This window comes from Camelina sativa, chromosome 10, assembly GCF_030686135.1.
Source record: "Camelina sativa cultivar CO46 ecotype springtype chromosome 10, ASM3068613v1".
NCBI lineage: Eukaryota > Viridiplantae > Streptophyta > Magnoliopsida > Brassicales > Brassicaceae > Camelina > Camelina sativa.
The window spans coordinates 8,780,831-8,796,275 of record NC_141889.1 but is presented as its reverse complement, the minus strand read 5'-3'; the positions used below and the strand labels follow the sequence as shown (position 1 = coordinate 8,796,275).

Genomic DNA, 15,445 nt, shown 5'->3' with positions numbered 1-15,445 from the left:
CTTGGAGCACCAAAATTGTCAGTAAAAAAAGAGATTTGTAGTTCATGTTTGCTTGGAAAGCAAACTAGGCATGAGTTTCCACAAGAAACTGTCTTTCGAGCCACAAAGAAGTTAGAGCTGTTACATGGAGACCTTTGTGGACCAATAACACCAAGCACAACAGCAAGAAATATGTATGTATTTGTGATCATTGATGACTTCTCTAGATATATGTGGACTGTGTTACTAAAGGAGAAAGGAGAAGCATTTGAGAAGTTTCAAAAATTCAAAGCTGTTGTGGAGAAAGAAGCTGGGGAAACCATACAGGTTTTCAGAACAGATAGAGGAGGAGAGTTTGTATCTCAAGAGTTTAATTCCTTTTGTGAAGCTTCTGGCATAAAAAGGCAACTGACAGCACCATACACACCACAACAGAATGGTGTTGTTGAAAGGAGAAATAGGACTTTGATGGGAATGGCTAGAAGCATTTTAAAACATATGCATATGCCAAATTATCTTTGGATAGAAGCTATTAGGCATTCGACATATCTTATCAACAGAATAGCAACTCGAGCTTTGAAGGAGAAGACCCCATATGAATGTTTTCGAGATCAAAAACCTACAGTTCAGCATATTAGGATATTTGGCTGCATTGGTTACGCAAAGGTAGAAAAACCGAGTCTAAGAAAACTTGATGATAGAACTCGTATTCTTGTTCACTTGGGAACAGAACCAGGGTCTAAGGCGTACCGTTTGCTTGATCCACAGACAAAGAAAATTGTTGTCAGTCGTGATGTTGTGTTTGATGAAACAAAAGGATGGCATTGGTCTCAAGATTTCTCTGCAGAAGAAAGTGATAAAAGTTTTATGATTAACTATGGCGTTTTTGGAAACCACGGTCTTCAAGAAGGTGATGAGGCTAGTGAGAATGAACAGATTCCTGAAGATGCAGAGAGTCAGAAAGAGATAGGATCGGGTGATGTCTTGGATTCACAAGAGCAAACGGTTAAGGTTGAGACACAACAACCTGCAGTCACAAGTACAAACCAACCTGCGACTACAGGTCAACCTGCAGTTTCCACAGAGCCGGAGTTAAGAAGATCAGAACGGGTGAGAACTACACCAAAACATCTTGAAGACTATGTCTTGCTTGCAGAAGAAGAAGGCGAATACCTGATTTTGTGTATCAACAATGAGCCTGCAAGTTTTGCCCAAGCTAGCGAGTCCAAGGAGTGGATAAATGCTTGTGAGGATGAAATAGGATCAATAGAGAAGCTTAGAACTTGGGATCTTGTTGATTAATCCATTGGAGCAAAACCAATTGGTTTAAAATGGGTGTTCAAGCTTAAGAGAAATTCTGATGGAAGTATCAACAAATATAAAGTCAGGTTAGTAGCAAAAGGATATGTGCAAAAGTATGGTGTTGATTTTGAAGAAGTTTTTGCACCAGTTGCCAGGATTGAGACCATAAGACTTCTAATTGATCTAGCAGCTTCACATGGTTGGGAGATTCATCATCTAGATGTAAAGACTGCTTTTCTTCATGGAGAACTCAAGGAAACAGTTTATGTTAGTCAACCAGAAGGATTTGAGATAGCAGGAAGAGAAGGAAAAGTCTACAAACTTAACAAAGCTTTGTATGGCTTAAGGCAGGCACCTAGAGCATGGAATAATAAGCTAAATCAAATCTTGGAGGAGTTGCGATTTGTGAAGTGTTCAAAAGAACCTTCTGTGTACCGAAAAGATGTTGGTAAAGATCTTTTGATTATAGGAGTCTATGTTGATGATTTGTTTGTCACTGGAACAAGTTTAACAGTGATTAACAAATTTAAGGAGGAGATGGCTGATAAATTTGAAATGAGTAATCTTGGGAAACTATCCTATTATTTGGGAATGCAGGTTTGTCAGCACCAAGATGGGATAACATTAAGTCAGGCCCGATATTCTCACAAGATCCTTGAGGAAGCAGGGATGTCTAACTGTAATTCAACTCTTATTCCGATGGAGACAGAGTTAAAGTTGTCAAAAGCAGAGGATGAAGAAGAGATTGATGCAACTCTGTATAGGAAGAATGTGGGGTGTCTACGCTACTTGCTACATACTAGACCAGATTTATCTTATTGTGTGGGGATATTGAGTAGATACATGCAAAGTCAAAGGCATTCACATGGTGTTGCAATGAAGCATTGTCTTAGATACTTAAGGGGAACTATTCATTTTGGTTTGTCTTATGGAAGATCGAAGGTACCAAGATTGGTTGGTTACTCTGATAGCAGTCATAATATTGATCCTGATGATGGACGAAGTACTTCAGGATACATATTTTATCTTGGTAAGAGTCCTATCACATGGTGTTCACAGAAACAAGATGTGGTGTCTCTATCTTCTTGCGAAGCAGAATTCATGGCAGAGACTGAGGCTGCAAAACAAGCGGTTTGGTTGCAGGATCTGTTGGTCGAGATCACCGGAGCTGCAGAAGAGAAAGTGACTATTCTGATTGATAATCAATCAGCAATAGCTCTTACTAAGAACCCAGTTTTCCATGGGAAAAGTAAGCATATTCACCGACGCTATCACTTCATAAGGGAACAAGTGGAGAGTGGTCAAATTGAGGTTCTACATATTCCGGGAAATGAGCAGAGAGCAGACATTCTTACGAATGCATTGGACAAGAACAAGTTCAAAGTAATGAGAGATCTTTTGGGAGTTCAAGACTTGTCAAAACAGAGCTTCAAGCTTAAGGAGGAGATTGTTGGAGTAAGCTTGAAGAAAGCTTAAAATGGTAACTAGTCCTAGTTCTATCACAGTTGTGATATTAAAGAGATAAGGATCAAATGTCTAGGAGTTGTCTAGATATGTGAGGATTCCTATTAGGATTAGGATTAGCAAAGTGGTATATAAGGATGTGTTGGGATGTGACACAACTTATAAGGTTTTGAGAGAAGAGCGAGAGATTGAAAGCTTGAGTTTTTGGGAGAGTTTTCTTAAGCTAATATAAAGGAGATATACTTTATATAAATCTTGTGTTCTTAAAGCAAACATTTTCTATAAAAACTTCCTCCATGTACTCTGCTACTGAGATTGGACCACCTTGAAACGATGATACATAACCAAATTCATAAAACTTAAGATTCTTAGAACAAGTTTTACTACTATGTTATATTAGCATCGATGTTAAACTTTTTTTTGCTGTTTTCGTTAAAATTAATCAGATTTATTATTAAGCAACTCTAAGAAACTAACTAAATAATGGAGATGACCTTAAAAACTTAAAATACATATATTTGCTAATTTTATTTGTTAAACTTTATATCCTAAAGCCTGTCGATTAGATATTTTGTAAAACTTAACTATACTTAATAAGAAATTTAACTATTTATTTGATCATAAAATATTTTTGAAAAAAAACTTAATATAGTATACAATTTCTTTTTTTAACAATACATTCCATATATGGTAATATTAATCCTCTAAATATTATTCATAAATATTTTTAAATAATTTGACCAAAAAATTTAAGTAATAATAAAAAAAAAGTAAATAGCTTTGAAGTTTTTGAAGGAAGCGGATCTTGAAATGGCGAAAAGAGAAGAGGGAGGAGAAAGAAGAAACAGAGTATGTAAAGTTTCTCACTTTCCTCCTCCGTAACAATGGCGACTTCACGGCCACCCTCTTCTTCTTCAAACTACACTTTTAGTTTCCTTTATTTACAACCATACCCTTCTCTCTTCTTCTTCTTCTCCCTCCTCCTCTTTCTCACCTCTGCAACTTCTTCACTCACCGTCGTTGCGTCCTTAGTGAATCCTAACACCTTCGCAGCCCCAAGAATCCCTTACTCCGATCATTGCAACAACATAGTTCCAGAGTCTCCTGTCGACCCTTCTCCCTCCGCCGTGTTCAGCCGCGCGTCGCTTGCTTTCGATGTCAGCTTCTTCTCCGGCGGCGACTCTTTCTTCAAGAGGTATCAATCACAGAGCGGTGATATTAAATCTGCTAGGTTTAGACCCAGATCAATCCTCAAAGCTTTGGGCGATGGGAGAATTTACAAGGTTGAAGCCAAATTGACTTTAGAAATCTCAAAAACCTCAGCTTTCTCTTCTTATCACGGCGGCGATTTTGGGCAACGGAAGATTCAGGTAACGCAGATCGACGGACGTAGGATCCATCTGAGCTCATGGGGAGGACCAAGTTTCGATTTTTCTGGGTTTTGGTCGGAGTCTACAGGACAAGTCTGTATGGTTGGATCAACGCAAGTTATATCTGGGGAAGGTACTGATTTGAAGACGTTTGATGCTCGTATTATGCTTAACTATTCAAAGGACTCTAATATCTATGTGAGTTTGGTTAAAGGAGTGTTGGAGAGTGTGAATAATAGCCAAAGTAGTTTTGAAACGATTTCGATTCTTGGTGCGAGAAACACTCCTTTGAACTATGAGTATAAGTTGTTAGAGCAATCGAAATCGGATTGTGGGGTCAACAGTGAAGAGAGTATGTCGTTAGAGAATGTTTTGGGAGGAATGTGTAAGCTTTTTGAAGGTAGAGTTCATGTGTTTGGTCTAATGTATAGAAATGATTGTGGGATTAACCATAGTTGCAGTCCTTTGGGAAGTGATGTAGAGTACACACCAGGTTTTATGTCGTTATTGTCGTTTCTTTGTGATGGGGAGAGGATGCGAATGGTTTTGTCATTTAGTAACATTAGTAGTTTTACCAGGTTGTTTCCGTTTGATCCGAACACCACTTTGGTTGCAGAGGGAACTTGGGATGTAGAGAAGAATAGGTTCTGTGGTATTGCTTGCAGGATCTTGAATTTCTCGGGTTCTTTGAGTAATGCTGTGGTTGATGATTGTTCCCTGAGGTTAAGTTTGAGATTTCCTGCTGTCTTGTCAATTAAAAGCATGGCTCCAGTAGTTGGGGAGGTCTGGAGTACCAAAACTGAGAGTGATCCAAGCTACTTCAAAAGAATCAAGTTGTCGAGCCTAAATGATCCACTGTGGCGTTTTCCGAGTCTGAGATATGAGTATACAGAAAGAGAGAGACTGAATACGTTATGTGGGGCTGGCAAGAGTCACTCCAAAAGCAAAGCAAATCATTACCCTGATCCTCAAACTTCAGACATGAGATTTGTCATGTCAGTAAAAATTTCTGGAGGAGGTAATGTGTTGAGATCTGCTCGTGCAAGCCCTTATTTCGTGGGAGATCGATTGTATCGTGATCTTTTGGTTCGTGGGCAAGGTGCTGGACTAACTGGAGTTCCTCTGAACGTCAACAGGGTTACCGGAAGCTTCACAAATATCACTTATAGAATCCGTTATTTGAATCCAGTTTCTGATTCTCGTGGAGATATCTATGCAGAGGGAACATATGATAGGGATACAGGTGAGCTATGTATGGTAGGATGTCAATCAGTTAGGCTAAAGAGCACAGTTGAAATGGAAAACGAGACAGTGGATTGCAGTCTTGCAATCAAGATCAAGTTTGCTCCAATTGATTCGAGTAGTGATGACCGTTTAAAGGGAACCATCGAAAGCACACGGGAAATGACAGATCCGCTTTATGTTGGACGTATGGAGGTTTTGTCGAGGTCGATTTATGTTCATCAAGCCAAAGAATCTGTTTGGAGAATGGATTTGGAGGTTGCTATGGTTTTAATATCCAATACACTTTCATGTGTCTTCGTAGGGATGCAACTCTACCATATGAAGAAACACCAAGAAGCACTTCCTTTCATCTCCATCGCAATGCTGATACTTCTTACATTAGGTCACATGATTCCTCTGTTGTTAAACTTTGAAGAACTCTTTAAAAGCAGCCAAAACCAGCAAAGGTTGTTTTTCGAGAACGACAGATGGCTCGAAGCCAAGGAAATTGTGGTGCGGATAGTGACGCTTATAGCTTTCTTACTGGAGTGCCGTCTTCTCCAAGTAGCTTGGACTGCTAGAAAAACCGAAGATCATCATCATCACCATGAAGGTGTGTGGAATGCAGAAAAGAAGGTGTCTTATGTGTGTTTACCTCTCTACATCACTGGTGGGTTGATTGCTTGGTTAGTGAATCGTAATAGAGCTCCTAAAAGAATAGTATACATAGGGAAACCGCATGCACGGAATCTCCTGTACCGTCCGGTGAACCTGAAACGCTCATTTGAACGTCCTCCTTTGTGGAAAGATCTGAAATCTTATGGTGGTTTGATGCTTGACGCATTCCTCCTTCCTCAGATACTCTTCAACGGATTCAGCAACTCAGAGTTAAAGCCTCTTGCTGCTTCGTTTTACGGTGGAAACAGCTTCGTTCGATTGCTTCCTCACGCTTATGATCTGTATAGAAGCCGCAGCTATGGGAAGATTCTTGATTGGTCATTCATTTATGCAAACCACAAAATCGATTACTACTCTACGGCATGGGATATCATTATCCTCTGTATCGGTTTCCTCTTGGCTGTTCTGATATTCTTTCAGCAGAGATTTGGTGGTCGTTGTTTCATTCCGAAGAGATTCAGAGAAAATGTGGGATATGAGAAAGTTGTAGAGCTACAACAATCTGGTGAGCAACACAATACCAATGATTCTTGACATTATATATAGACAGTTAGACACACAGTTTTTGTTTTTATACAATATAATTGTCTTGTTTTTAATCTTTTTTTTGGCTGTAATCTCTACAAAAAAAATTGTTTTTGTTGGGAAAACAAATTGTTACAGAGTGTGTACATTACTAAATAAATATAAAAATGGAACCAAATTGGCAAAGCTCCACCTTTGCGTTCTAATGATTCAATGTGTGAGTACACTGCATTTAAAAAGAACAAAGGATTATATGGAACAACACATTTTTTGAAATAATAACATTTTTAAATAACATTATATGTTTTTAGCCAACGTACTGTTTATTATACACAGTGATATTTACATCAACCTGCGAATATTATTTCTAATGTTCTTAAGCAATATATATGTATTGATTGATATAGAATATTTATTGTAGCTTTTGCGCCAACATGCTGTTTCGTCATTTGCTGTTTTCTAAAAAGATTTTGATAAATGTCAGCAACAGAAGTTAACTCAGCGAAATGATAGTGGAATATAGACTTTTGGTGCCGTGATGGATTGATAAACGATATCTAATAGTTTTAAGAAATTGTACCTAATAATAAAATTGGGTACCGTTTATCAAATAGAAATCGTCTGCACAAAGTTTGTTTTGGATGAAATATTATTAAAGTTATGATAAGTAGTTTCAATAATTATATAATACAAGACTAGATCCGCATAAATACGTGAATATAAAAAAATTAAATTTAAATTTTATCTCATAATTTCTTATAGAATAATTCCTAATTTAGAGCTTATGCACTCCTTTTTATATTACACAACTTAACAGTATATTGCATCATAACATTATAAGATTTTAACATTATATTGCATCATAACAATATTAGTTCTCGGTGTGATTTGTTTTTTTTTTCATTTTTGTCTTTTATGGTATCAGTGTTTATGAAAAAGATTGGAATTTGTTAGTTCTAGATGATTATATTGACTGCGTTTTGAGCTTATTTTGTGGGTTGTGTAACAAAAAATATTGACAAATTTATTCTTTATTTCATTATGCAAAGGATTCAAATTCTAAATGGCAATTCGTGTACCGCTTAGAAACTTTTACAACCTCTGGTAATTAGAAAATATCGTTGTTGGTTCTCCGGGAGGGGTGTATCAAGTCGTGTTTGACACCGAAACCCATGAAATATGGATCCTGGGTCACCTCCTTCCAAACTATCTTTCGAATGTAGCTATCAACAGATATAACGACGCTGCCTCAGTCAAATATGATTTACAAAGTTGTTATTACTTATATTCATGTATCCAAAAATCTATATAACCAAACACAATTAAAAGTTTTAACATTAAACTCTTTATTTTCTGTTGGCTTTTTGTAAGGCACCGATGCAAATTAAAAAATGGTATCTAATATTTTTAAGAAATTGTACCTAATAATAAAATCGGGTACCGTTTATCAAATAGAAACCGTTTGCACAAAGTTTGTTTTGGATGAAATGTTATTAAAGTGATGATAAGTAGTTTCAATAATTGCATAATACAAGATCAGACCCGCATAAATATGTGGATATAAAAAAAAAAAATCATCTCATAATTTCTTATAGAAAAATTCTCTAATTTAGAGCTTATGCACTCCATCTTACAATATTATATTTTAATTCTACACACTCTATTCTAAATTCCACTGGATAATAATTATAATTTTCATATCAAAATAATAGGTGCATTACATAAAATGTATATCTTACTTATTATTAAAATAATTGAACATTAATAAAACATAATTAGCAAAGAAATAAATGAAAACTAATGATCTCATATTTGAAAAACTAACATTATCTTAAATATATATATTTTTATATATTTTGTAATCCCATACATAATAATTCTACAATATGTGGCATGTCATACCTAGGTTAGATAAAGCTATACTAACGTCACTTATACTAGTATTCTACTAGATTATCATTAATTTATGTCATTTCAGATTTATTTTACTCATTATTTTGCCAATAGGTGATCTTATATTGCAGATGTCGCTGTTGTTGTTGCTGCGTCTGCACATGGTTGGTTGACTGCTCAGCAACTCAATGTCCTCTTTCAGGCGGTCCATAATGGCCTCGACCTGCCTTTCACACATCAGATCATCCCACTGCCATTATCGAGAGTGAAACTTTTTTTCGGCGAGAAAGAAATTTGAAATATATATGTACTACATAAACTGTGAGACTAATTTACCTATAACTAAAACTGAAAAAAAAATATAGACATAGAGCCATAATACATCTGGTAATGTAATTTTGTCTTAAAATTTTTGACTATATTATCTTCAATGTCAATATTAGGTAAGGCATTTTGTCTCAATGTCATATAAGCAATATACTCATTTGATGGTAATATAATAAAAGTCCGCTGTCCGTCCAACGTCAATTGATGAAGTCTTAGATACATTCCTTGTAGGTAGTTTGGAATGATATACTTGTTAAGTTCTTTTGGCCGAGGTGGTCATTTGGTCTATCTAGAAAATGGGGATGGGACATTGACGGAAGTCAACCATATAGTCTAGTTCCTCATTCCTAAGATCATAGAAATTGGGTTTGCATGCAGTCTTTTTATTTCCTTTTATCTATATATCGTTTTCGTTTCTCATAGTTGTCACCCTATAGTTTCTTATGGAGTCTTCAGATTCTTATAATTGGTTGAATAAAGCAAGCATGCTTGGTGGATAATATAAATGTATCACTGGTATTGATTGTGGAAAGTGTGATGCTACTAAAAGGTTCTAGGCAATCAAAGCAGCCTGGTGGCAGGAGGACATGGCAAACCAAAACCAAAATTCTGTTGGAAAAGCTAGTGGCCATACTCTGCAAGGTTCCTTGTCTAGCAAATGCACCCAAGATTTCCAACGAGGTAATTCAAGTTCCATGTCTACTCTTCTCATCTTTTTTACATCATAAGCTTCTTACTGCGCTTTCCGAACTACTGAGCATGTAAAAGGTGAGTTTTGGGTGAGTTTCGCAGCCTCCTTTATTAATTTACAGAACCATGTGAAAAGACCATAACATGTTTCTTCCATACAGAAATCGGCAACAAAACTACTCGGAAAAATGCTATATATGAAGAGCTTGTGGCAGCTCGAGCTATAGACAACATTGATCTGGTCTGCAAGCAGAAGCATTTATGATCAACAAGTTTCAGAACATGCACTATCAACTTTGGGACACCTTGCTCGTTATCCACAAATGGCATATGAGCTAATCGACATGAGAGGTTCCATTTAGACAATCAATCTTCTGGGAACTACTCAAGCCTTCTCTATAAGATTAAAGTTTCATCTTGATCGGTGCACTGCACTACCACAACTCTTCTCTGTCTAGATTTTGTAGTAACTTTTAGCTTAATCAAGAAACCCTTGCAGATTTTAGAACATGACAGCTTCTCCGGCATCATTTCTGTTGTCTATATCTACTATCAAAGAGTCTTAGATCGTGTTTTATATGGCTTTCACATGAATTGGATTCAGAAGATTCATGTCGTCAGAAAGAAGAAAAATGTGATTCCTCTAGTTTACAACATGACAAAAAAAACGCATAAATGTTTCAGAATAGATTGTAACCAGCGTCGATATGAGAAAGATAAGGAAAGAAAAAGGTCAGATGAATTGGATGTTGCACTTTGATGAAAGTCTGGGGAGAGCCATCACACTAGCTCGCACCAAGTTAATGTTGTTGTTGTCGTCTGCTGCTATAACACCAACTTTGACAGTTGTAAGGCATGCCAACTTGCCCAAGAAATGACTCATCTGTCTCAGCTCTTGAGAAGAACCTCCATAATCTGAAATTTCTAGCAACTTCACTTGACATGTCCATAAACAAGATATGTCCTTCTTCAAAATCTTCCTCTTCTTTTGGCACGGGTTCTTTGGGATGCAAGCGCATGCATCACCGCAGTTATTTGTTACTCTGTGGACAAGACCCTGGAAAGTAGAGACCAAAATTTTGACATTACTATAAATAATAGTAACGGCAACAACAAAAATAAGTAAGAGATTGATTTGGTATACCTTGATGGATAAAGCGTGTAGATTTGGACAACTCTTGAGCAGAAGTGGCATTACTTGCCAACCTTTATCTTCGTTACTCTCAATAGATAAATTAAGGAGGTTGTTGAAGACAGGCATGGAATTACAGCAGAAATGAAACGCCTATGATCGATCACAACCGAAAAAAAAAAACATAAAACACAAGTGAGAGACTGTTGATCGATTCTGGTCCTCCACGACAAGAATGAAATAGCAGGAAAAAACACACTGACCTCAAGGGAATCAGGACACAAGTGAAGGGTCGTGATGTTGCGGATACCCGCAACGAGATCTGTAACATCACCATATATAGGCGGCTTTTTTTCATCATCATCATCATCATCATCATCATCGACGTACTCCACCCATAACCTGAGACTCAGCCTGGCTTCGACAAGCGAATCCAAATCAGCAACCTCATAGTGTTGGGAGACATAGCTAGAGTAGTCAAGGTATACAACGCTTGGTGCTTCGAAATAAACGATTCGGCGGTGAGCCGGTTGGTCGTAGGGAAGAATGGAAAAAATCACAAGTCGCTTGATGGATGCACATTCCACGTCCGTACCGCAACCAGCAGAAGAGTGGGGACAATCACCATTACGTATGTATAATTCTTCCAGCACAGGGCAGCCATCGATGAGGAGAGAGTAGTAGTCATGACCAATCGAAGTTGATAAGAGAGAAAGTGATTTGAGGACTGGGAGAAACACACGCTCGGCCTCAAGATCATATGCACCAGATAACGTGAGCTTCACGAGTGTGTTACTCGTGAATAAGTCGGTTTCGATAGAAATAAGGGAAAAAAGGGTGTGAGGTGCGTACACGTGTAGTTCCAATAAATAAGGGTGTTCCAATGCAGTCAATATCCAACGGTTGGCACAATGAGAGTATTCTTCGTGGCCCAGAGGATACAGAGACGATAGAGATAACTTGTTGATGTGAGAACTGGTGTTGGTGAGCAGAAGAGCAAGTGTTTTATCTACGAAATCAGAGAAGAGATGTGAACCAGTAGTTGCTTCTTCCCCGGTGGGATACACAACCACCGAGTCATCAAAACAAAGGGTGTCTACAAGAAGCAGCAGATTCTCCCTGCTCCATCTCTTGGACAGAACCGATGTGGAAGCTGCCACTTTTGTCGGAAGTAAAGACAGGATTTTGCCAAGAATCTCATCTGGCAAATTGCTTATCAGATCTCTACCCGCCATTTGGCCACAGAAAAGTAAATATGTCTTATTACCTAATTGTGAAAATATAATCAACGTTACATTATAGATACTTTATAACATCAGATTTTTTTCTGGGGAAGACAGTAGACTTCTTGTGCTAAGAATCAGTGTGGTTTCTTCATCGCTTTCAACTTTGTCCTCTTTCATGCGCTGCAACAGAGTATCAATGTTACTTCCACCTTCTCGTATATCAGCCTTAAGATGAGCATGATACATCTGTCTGTTCACACCGATACAATTCCTAAGAGATGCAACAAAGCTTTCTACTTCTTTCAAGCTTCCTTCGTCCCCCAGCCAACTCAAAACACTTGTAACCAGCTTCAACCCGGGTCTCCATTTCCTGTTACCCACTTCTATCCCCAAGGCAGTTTTCATACACTTAAAAGCATTATCTAAAACACCCTTTTCAGCATAAGCAGTAGCCACAAGGCCCCAAGAATCAGGTGTAGTAGCTTTCCCTCTCCTCGCTAGATCCTCAAGCATTGCTTCTGCCTTTTCCTCCATACATTTCCCAATATACCCACGAATCACAGTGTTAGGGACTCGGAAATCGTAACAGTTCCCGGATGATTCCCATTCCGTTAGTACTTCCTCAGCTTCTTTCAGAGCATCAATCTTCACTAGCGACTGCAACACAGTTAGATAGTCCTGATTTATTCTCCTCTTACAAGCTTCTTTCACCAAACCCCATAGCCTTAATACCTCAGTCTTGTTCCCTAACCTAGCATACAGAGTAATGAGATGATTGTAACCTTCACCATCCTTACTCTCCAATCTATGTTCCGACATTCTCAGAAGCTCAACCGCCTTATCACGATCACCACCATCGATATAAAACTTGGCAGCAACAGCATAAGTGTTCCAGTCCATTGTCACATCAGGTTCTCTCTCCATATCTCGCAAGATCACACCAATCCTCTCGAGATCAGACATGGCACCAAAAGCATTAATACAGATCCTGAAACTGTAATTATCAGGAGCAACATTAGCTTCCTTCATCTCATCTAAAACCCCTGGAACTTTCTCGTGCTGACCTAGATTAGTGTAAAGACACATGATGTTGTTGTAAGTAAGAGACGAAGAAGCGAAACCAATCTCCTTCATCTTCTGAAAATGAAACAGAGCCTTGTCAACGTTCTGCTGCCTAACGTAACAATTCAAAAGCGCTCCATACGTCTTGTCGTTCTTGTACTGTTCCTTGAGGTTCTCGAAATATTCTTCCGCGGTAACGAATCCATGAACTCTACCAATGAGATCGAGATGAACCGCGTGTTCTGTTGGAGAGAACACACATACACCAGTCTCGCTCATCCATTTCGAAACCTGCATAATAGTTAAACCCTAAGATTTTAACAGATTTGTTCGGCAGGTAAAGATCCTAGATTTCTATAAAATTACAGACCTCGAGAGCGTGGAGGAAGCGTTTGCGTCTACGGAGATCGTGAACGATGCGAATAAGCTCAGCAACAGAGACCTTTTTGCCGCATTGAACCCAGTTTTGGAGTTCTGGGTAGACACTTGATTTAGGGTCTCCTAAAGGACTGATTTTGTAGTAAAGTGTCGTCTTTTTAACTCTGTTGGTGTAGTAGTATCTGCTCGCAATCCAATTCGCCGGTAATCGCCTCAGTATATTCATCGATTCCGGCGACAGAGACGACGAAACCTCTCTGAAAGCTTGGGAATTTATTTACAAAATGAACATAAAAGTAAAGGTCTGCAGTTCGAATCTCAGCAGCGACATGTTTTAATTGTTTTTTGAAGGGTTATGAGTTATGACTTATGAGTGACAATTCCAAATTAAAGGCTAAACCTTTGATAAAGATTCACAATTTAAACTCTTCACCTAAACCCTCAATGCATTGTTCCTTCTTCTTCTTACTTTCTCATGTGGTTCTCAGTCTGTAATAAGCTTAACAATGGAGTCAATCTCCTGTTGGGTATACAAAGGAGAGCGCTTTCTCGTGGATATGGATCTTCTTCTATGGGAAAGTTTGATCTTTACAAAAGGATCTCGCCTCTGGGAGACCCTAAGATTTCAATTGTTCCTGTTCTTGACGAATGGCGTGGAGAAGGAAACTACACAAGCAAAGAAGAGCTTCGTGGAATGATTAAAGAGTCGATGAAGTACAAACGATTTGGTCATGCTCTTGAGGTTCAATTGTTAGAATGAAGTCAATGAACATGAACATTTCAATGCTTTATCTTAATGTTTAAACCTTCTTTTTCTCTGATTTCTTGTGTGTTTTAATGTGTCTATTAGGTATCGCGGTGGATGTCTGATAGAATGTTCTTTCCTCTCTCGCCGGCTGATTTTGGTACACGCATAAACTTGATATCAAGAGTAAGTGGACTTGGAGAAGCAGAAGGTTTCTTTGACAACATTCCCAAAAATATGAAAGGTATTGCTGTGTTTTCTAGTCTACTTAGCTGCTACACACGTGCAAAGTCTGCAGTGAAAGCGGAGAGGCTTGTGGCATCCATGAAAGAAACGGGGATTTCCATGGACACGCGTTGTTACAATCTTTTGATGAATATGTACTATCAGATGAACGTCCATGGAAAACTAGATGATTTGATGCTTGAAATGCAGCAGAACGGAGTCCCTTTTGACCAGTTTACTCTCGGTATACGTCTCAGCGCATATGCCGCAGCTTCTAATATCGAAGGAATAGAGAAAACCATAGAAAAAATATCATCAATGTCCCACATGGCTATTGACTGGACCCTTTATAGCGCTGCAGCCAATGCATTCCTCAAAGTTGAGCTCATCGACAAGGCTACAGTGATGCTTAAGAAGTGTGAGGAACTTGTGAATGAAGATACTGGGAACGAAGCATATCACACGCTCTTGAAGTTGTATGGGGAAGCTGGGCGAAAGGAAGATCTTTGCCGGGTCTGGCTCGGTTTCAAAGAAGAGAGGAAAGTGTTCAATATTGGATACAGTTTAATGATAAGCTCGGCTTTGAAACTTGGTGACATTGAATTAGCAGAGAAGGTTTTTAACCAGTGGGAATCCAAGAAACTGGCTTATGATTTCCGGATTCCTAATCTGTTGATCAAGTGCTACTGCGAGAAGGGTCTTATAGAAAAAGCTGAGCTACTCTTAAAGAAAGCAGAAGGTAATGGGGTTGATCCACCTATGGATGTATATCTTTGCTTAGCAAATAGTTATCTTGTGACTGATGAAATTTCCAAGGCAACAGAAGCGATTGAGCGTGCGGTCTCATTGCAGCCAGAGACTAAACATAGACTCGAAGCTCAGAGAGAATTGCTGAATTCATGCTTAGCGTGTTTAAAAGGGAATGGTGATGGTAGAAAGAGGTTTTGTGATGTCATGGAGGAGTCCTTGACAAGTGAGAATCTCTTCAAAGATCAAAGAAAACAAATAGCATTCTTTCTTGTTGAAGCCATTATGCTTTAGGCCACAGATAGAAGTAGCTCTTCTTTTTCATTTAAGTAGGATTTTCTGATATATATATATATATAGCTTGTAAGTTCTGCACTGCAGATCAAATAAATGTCCAAAGATCACTAACCTTTTTGCTCTAATTGACCACCAAATAATCATAGGTGGGGGTTACGAAAATCGTCGTTGTTGGGGATAG

The 15,445-nt window shown here is 38.3% G+C and overlaps 4 protein-coding genes across 4 annotated transcripts; 2 read left to right on the top strand and 2 right to left on the bottom strand.

The window, feature by feature from the left end:
• Nucleotides 1-3,484: 3,484 nt before the first annotated feature.
• On the top strand, nt 3,485-6,728 carry LOC104718160 (uncharacterized). The gene has a single exon (XM_010435841.3). The coding sequence runs from the start codon at nt 3,630-3,632 to the stop codon at nt 6,549-6,551; it is 2,922 nt and encodes a 973-aa protein (XP_010434143.2). The 5' UTR covers nt 3,485-3,629; the 3' UTR covers nt 6,552-6,728.
• A 3,318-nt stretch (nt 6,729-10,046) lies between these two features.
• On the bottom strand, nt 10,047-11,819 carry LOC104718158 (F-box/LRR-repeat protein At1g48400-like). The gene is made up of 3 exons (XM_010435839.3): nt 10,848-11,819; nt 10,597-10,737; nt 10,047-10,509 (listed from the first exon to the last, which is right to left on the bottom strand). Exons 1-3 carry the CDS (start codon nt 11,817-11,819, stop codon nt 10,186-10,188), a joined length of 1,437 nt encoding a protein of 478 aa, XP_010434141.1. The 3' UTR covers nt 10,047-10,185.
• Nucleotides 11,819-13,639, bottom strand: LOC104718159 (pentatricopeptide repeat-containing protein At4g21705, mitochondrial). Its single transcript, XM_010435840.3, has 2 exons — nt 13,243-13,639; nt 11,819-13,163 (listed from the first exon to the last, which is right to left on the bottom strand). Exons 1-2 carry the CDS (start codon nt 13,474-13,476, stop codon nt 11,892-11,894), a joined length of 1,506 nt encoding a protein of 501 aa, XP_010434142.2. The 5' UTR covers nt 13,477-13,639; the 3' UTR covers nt 11,819-11,891.
• A 31-nt stretch (nt 13,640-13,670) lies between these two features.
• LOC104720206 (pentatricopeptide repeat-containing protein At2g20710, mitochondrial-like) lies at nt 13,671-15,386 on the top strand. Its single transcript, XM_010438153.3, has 2 exons — nt 13,671-13,992; nt 14,101-15,386. The coding sequence occupies exons 1-2, from the start codon at nt 13,726-13,728 to the stop codon at nt 15,259-15,261; spliced, it is 1,428 nt and encodes a 475-aa protein (XP_010436455.2). The 5' UTR covers nt 13,671-13,725; the 3' UTR covers nt 15,262-15,386.
• Nucleotides 15,387-15,445: the final 59 nt, after the last annotated feature.

Coding starts and splice junctions, on each gene's coding strand:
- LOC104718159 (XM_010435840.3), bottom strand. CDS start 13,476: ATGAATATACTGAGGCGATTACCGGCGAATTGGATTGCGAGCAGATAC. Junction 13,164..13,242: donor GCTTCCTCCACGCTCTCGAG/GTCTGTAATTTT, acceptor ACTATTATGCAG/GTTTCGAAATGGATGAGCGA.
- LOC104718160 (XM_010435841.3), top strand. CDS start 3,630: ATGGCGACTTCACGGCCACCCTCTTCTTCTTCAAACTACACTTTTAGT.
- LOC104720206 (XM_010438153.3), top strand. CDS start 13,726: ATGTGGTTCTCAGTCTGTAATAAGCTTAACAATGGAGTCAATCTCCTG. Junction 13,993..14,100: donor GATTTGGTCATGCTCTTGAG/GTTCAATTGTTA, acceptor TGTGTCTATTAG/GTATCGCGGTGGATGTCTGA.
- LOC104718158 (XM_010435839.3), bottom strand. CDS start 11,819: ATGGCGGGTAGAGATCTGATAAGCAATTTGCCAGATGAGATTCTTGGC. Junction 10,738..10,847: donor TGTGTCCTGATTCCCTTGAG/GTCAGTGTGTTT, acceptor GATCGATCATAG/GCGTTTCATTTCTGCTGTAA. Junction 10,510..10,596: donor TACACGCTTTATCCATCAAG/GTATACCAAATC, acceptor TCTACTTTCCAG/GGTCTTGTCCACAGAGTAAC.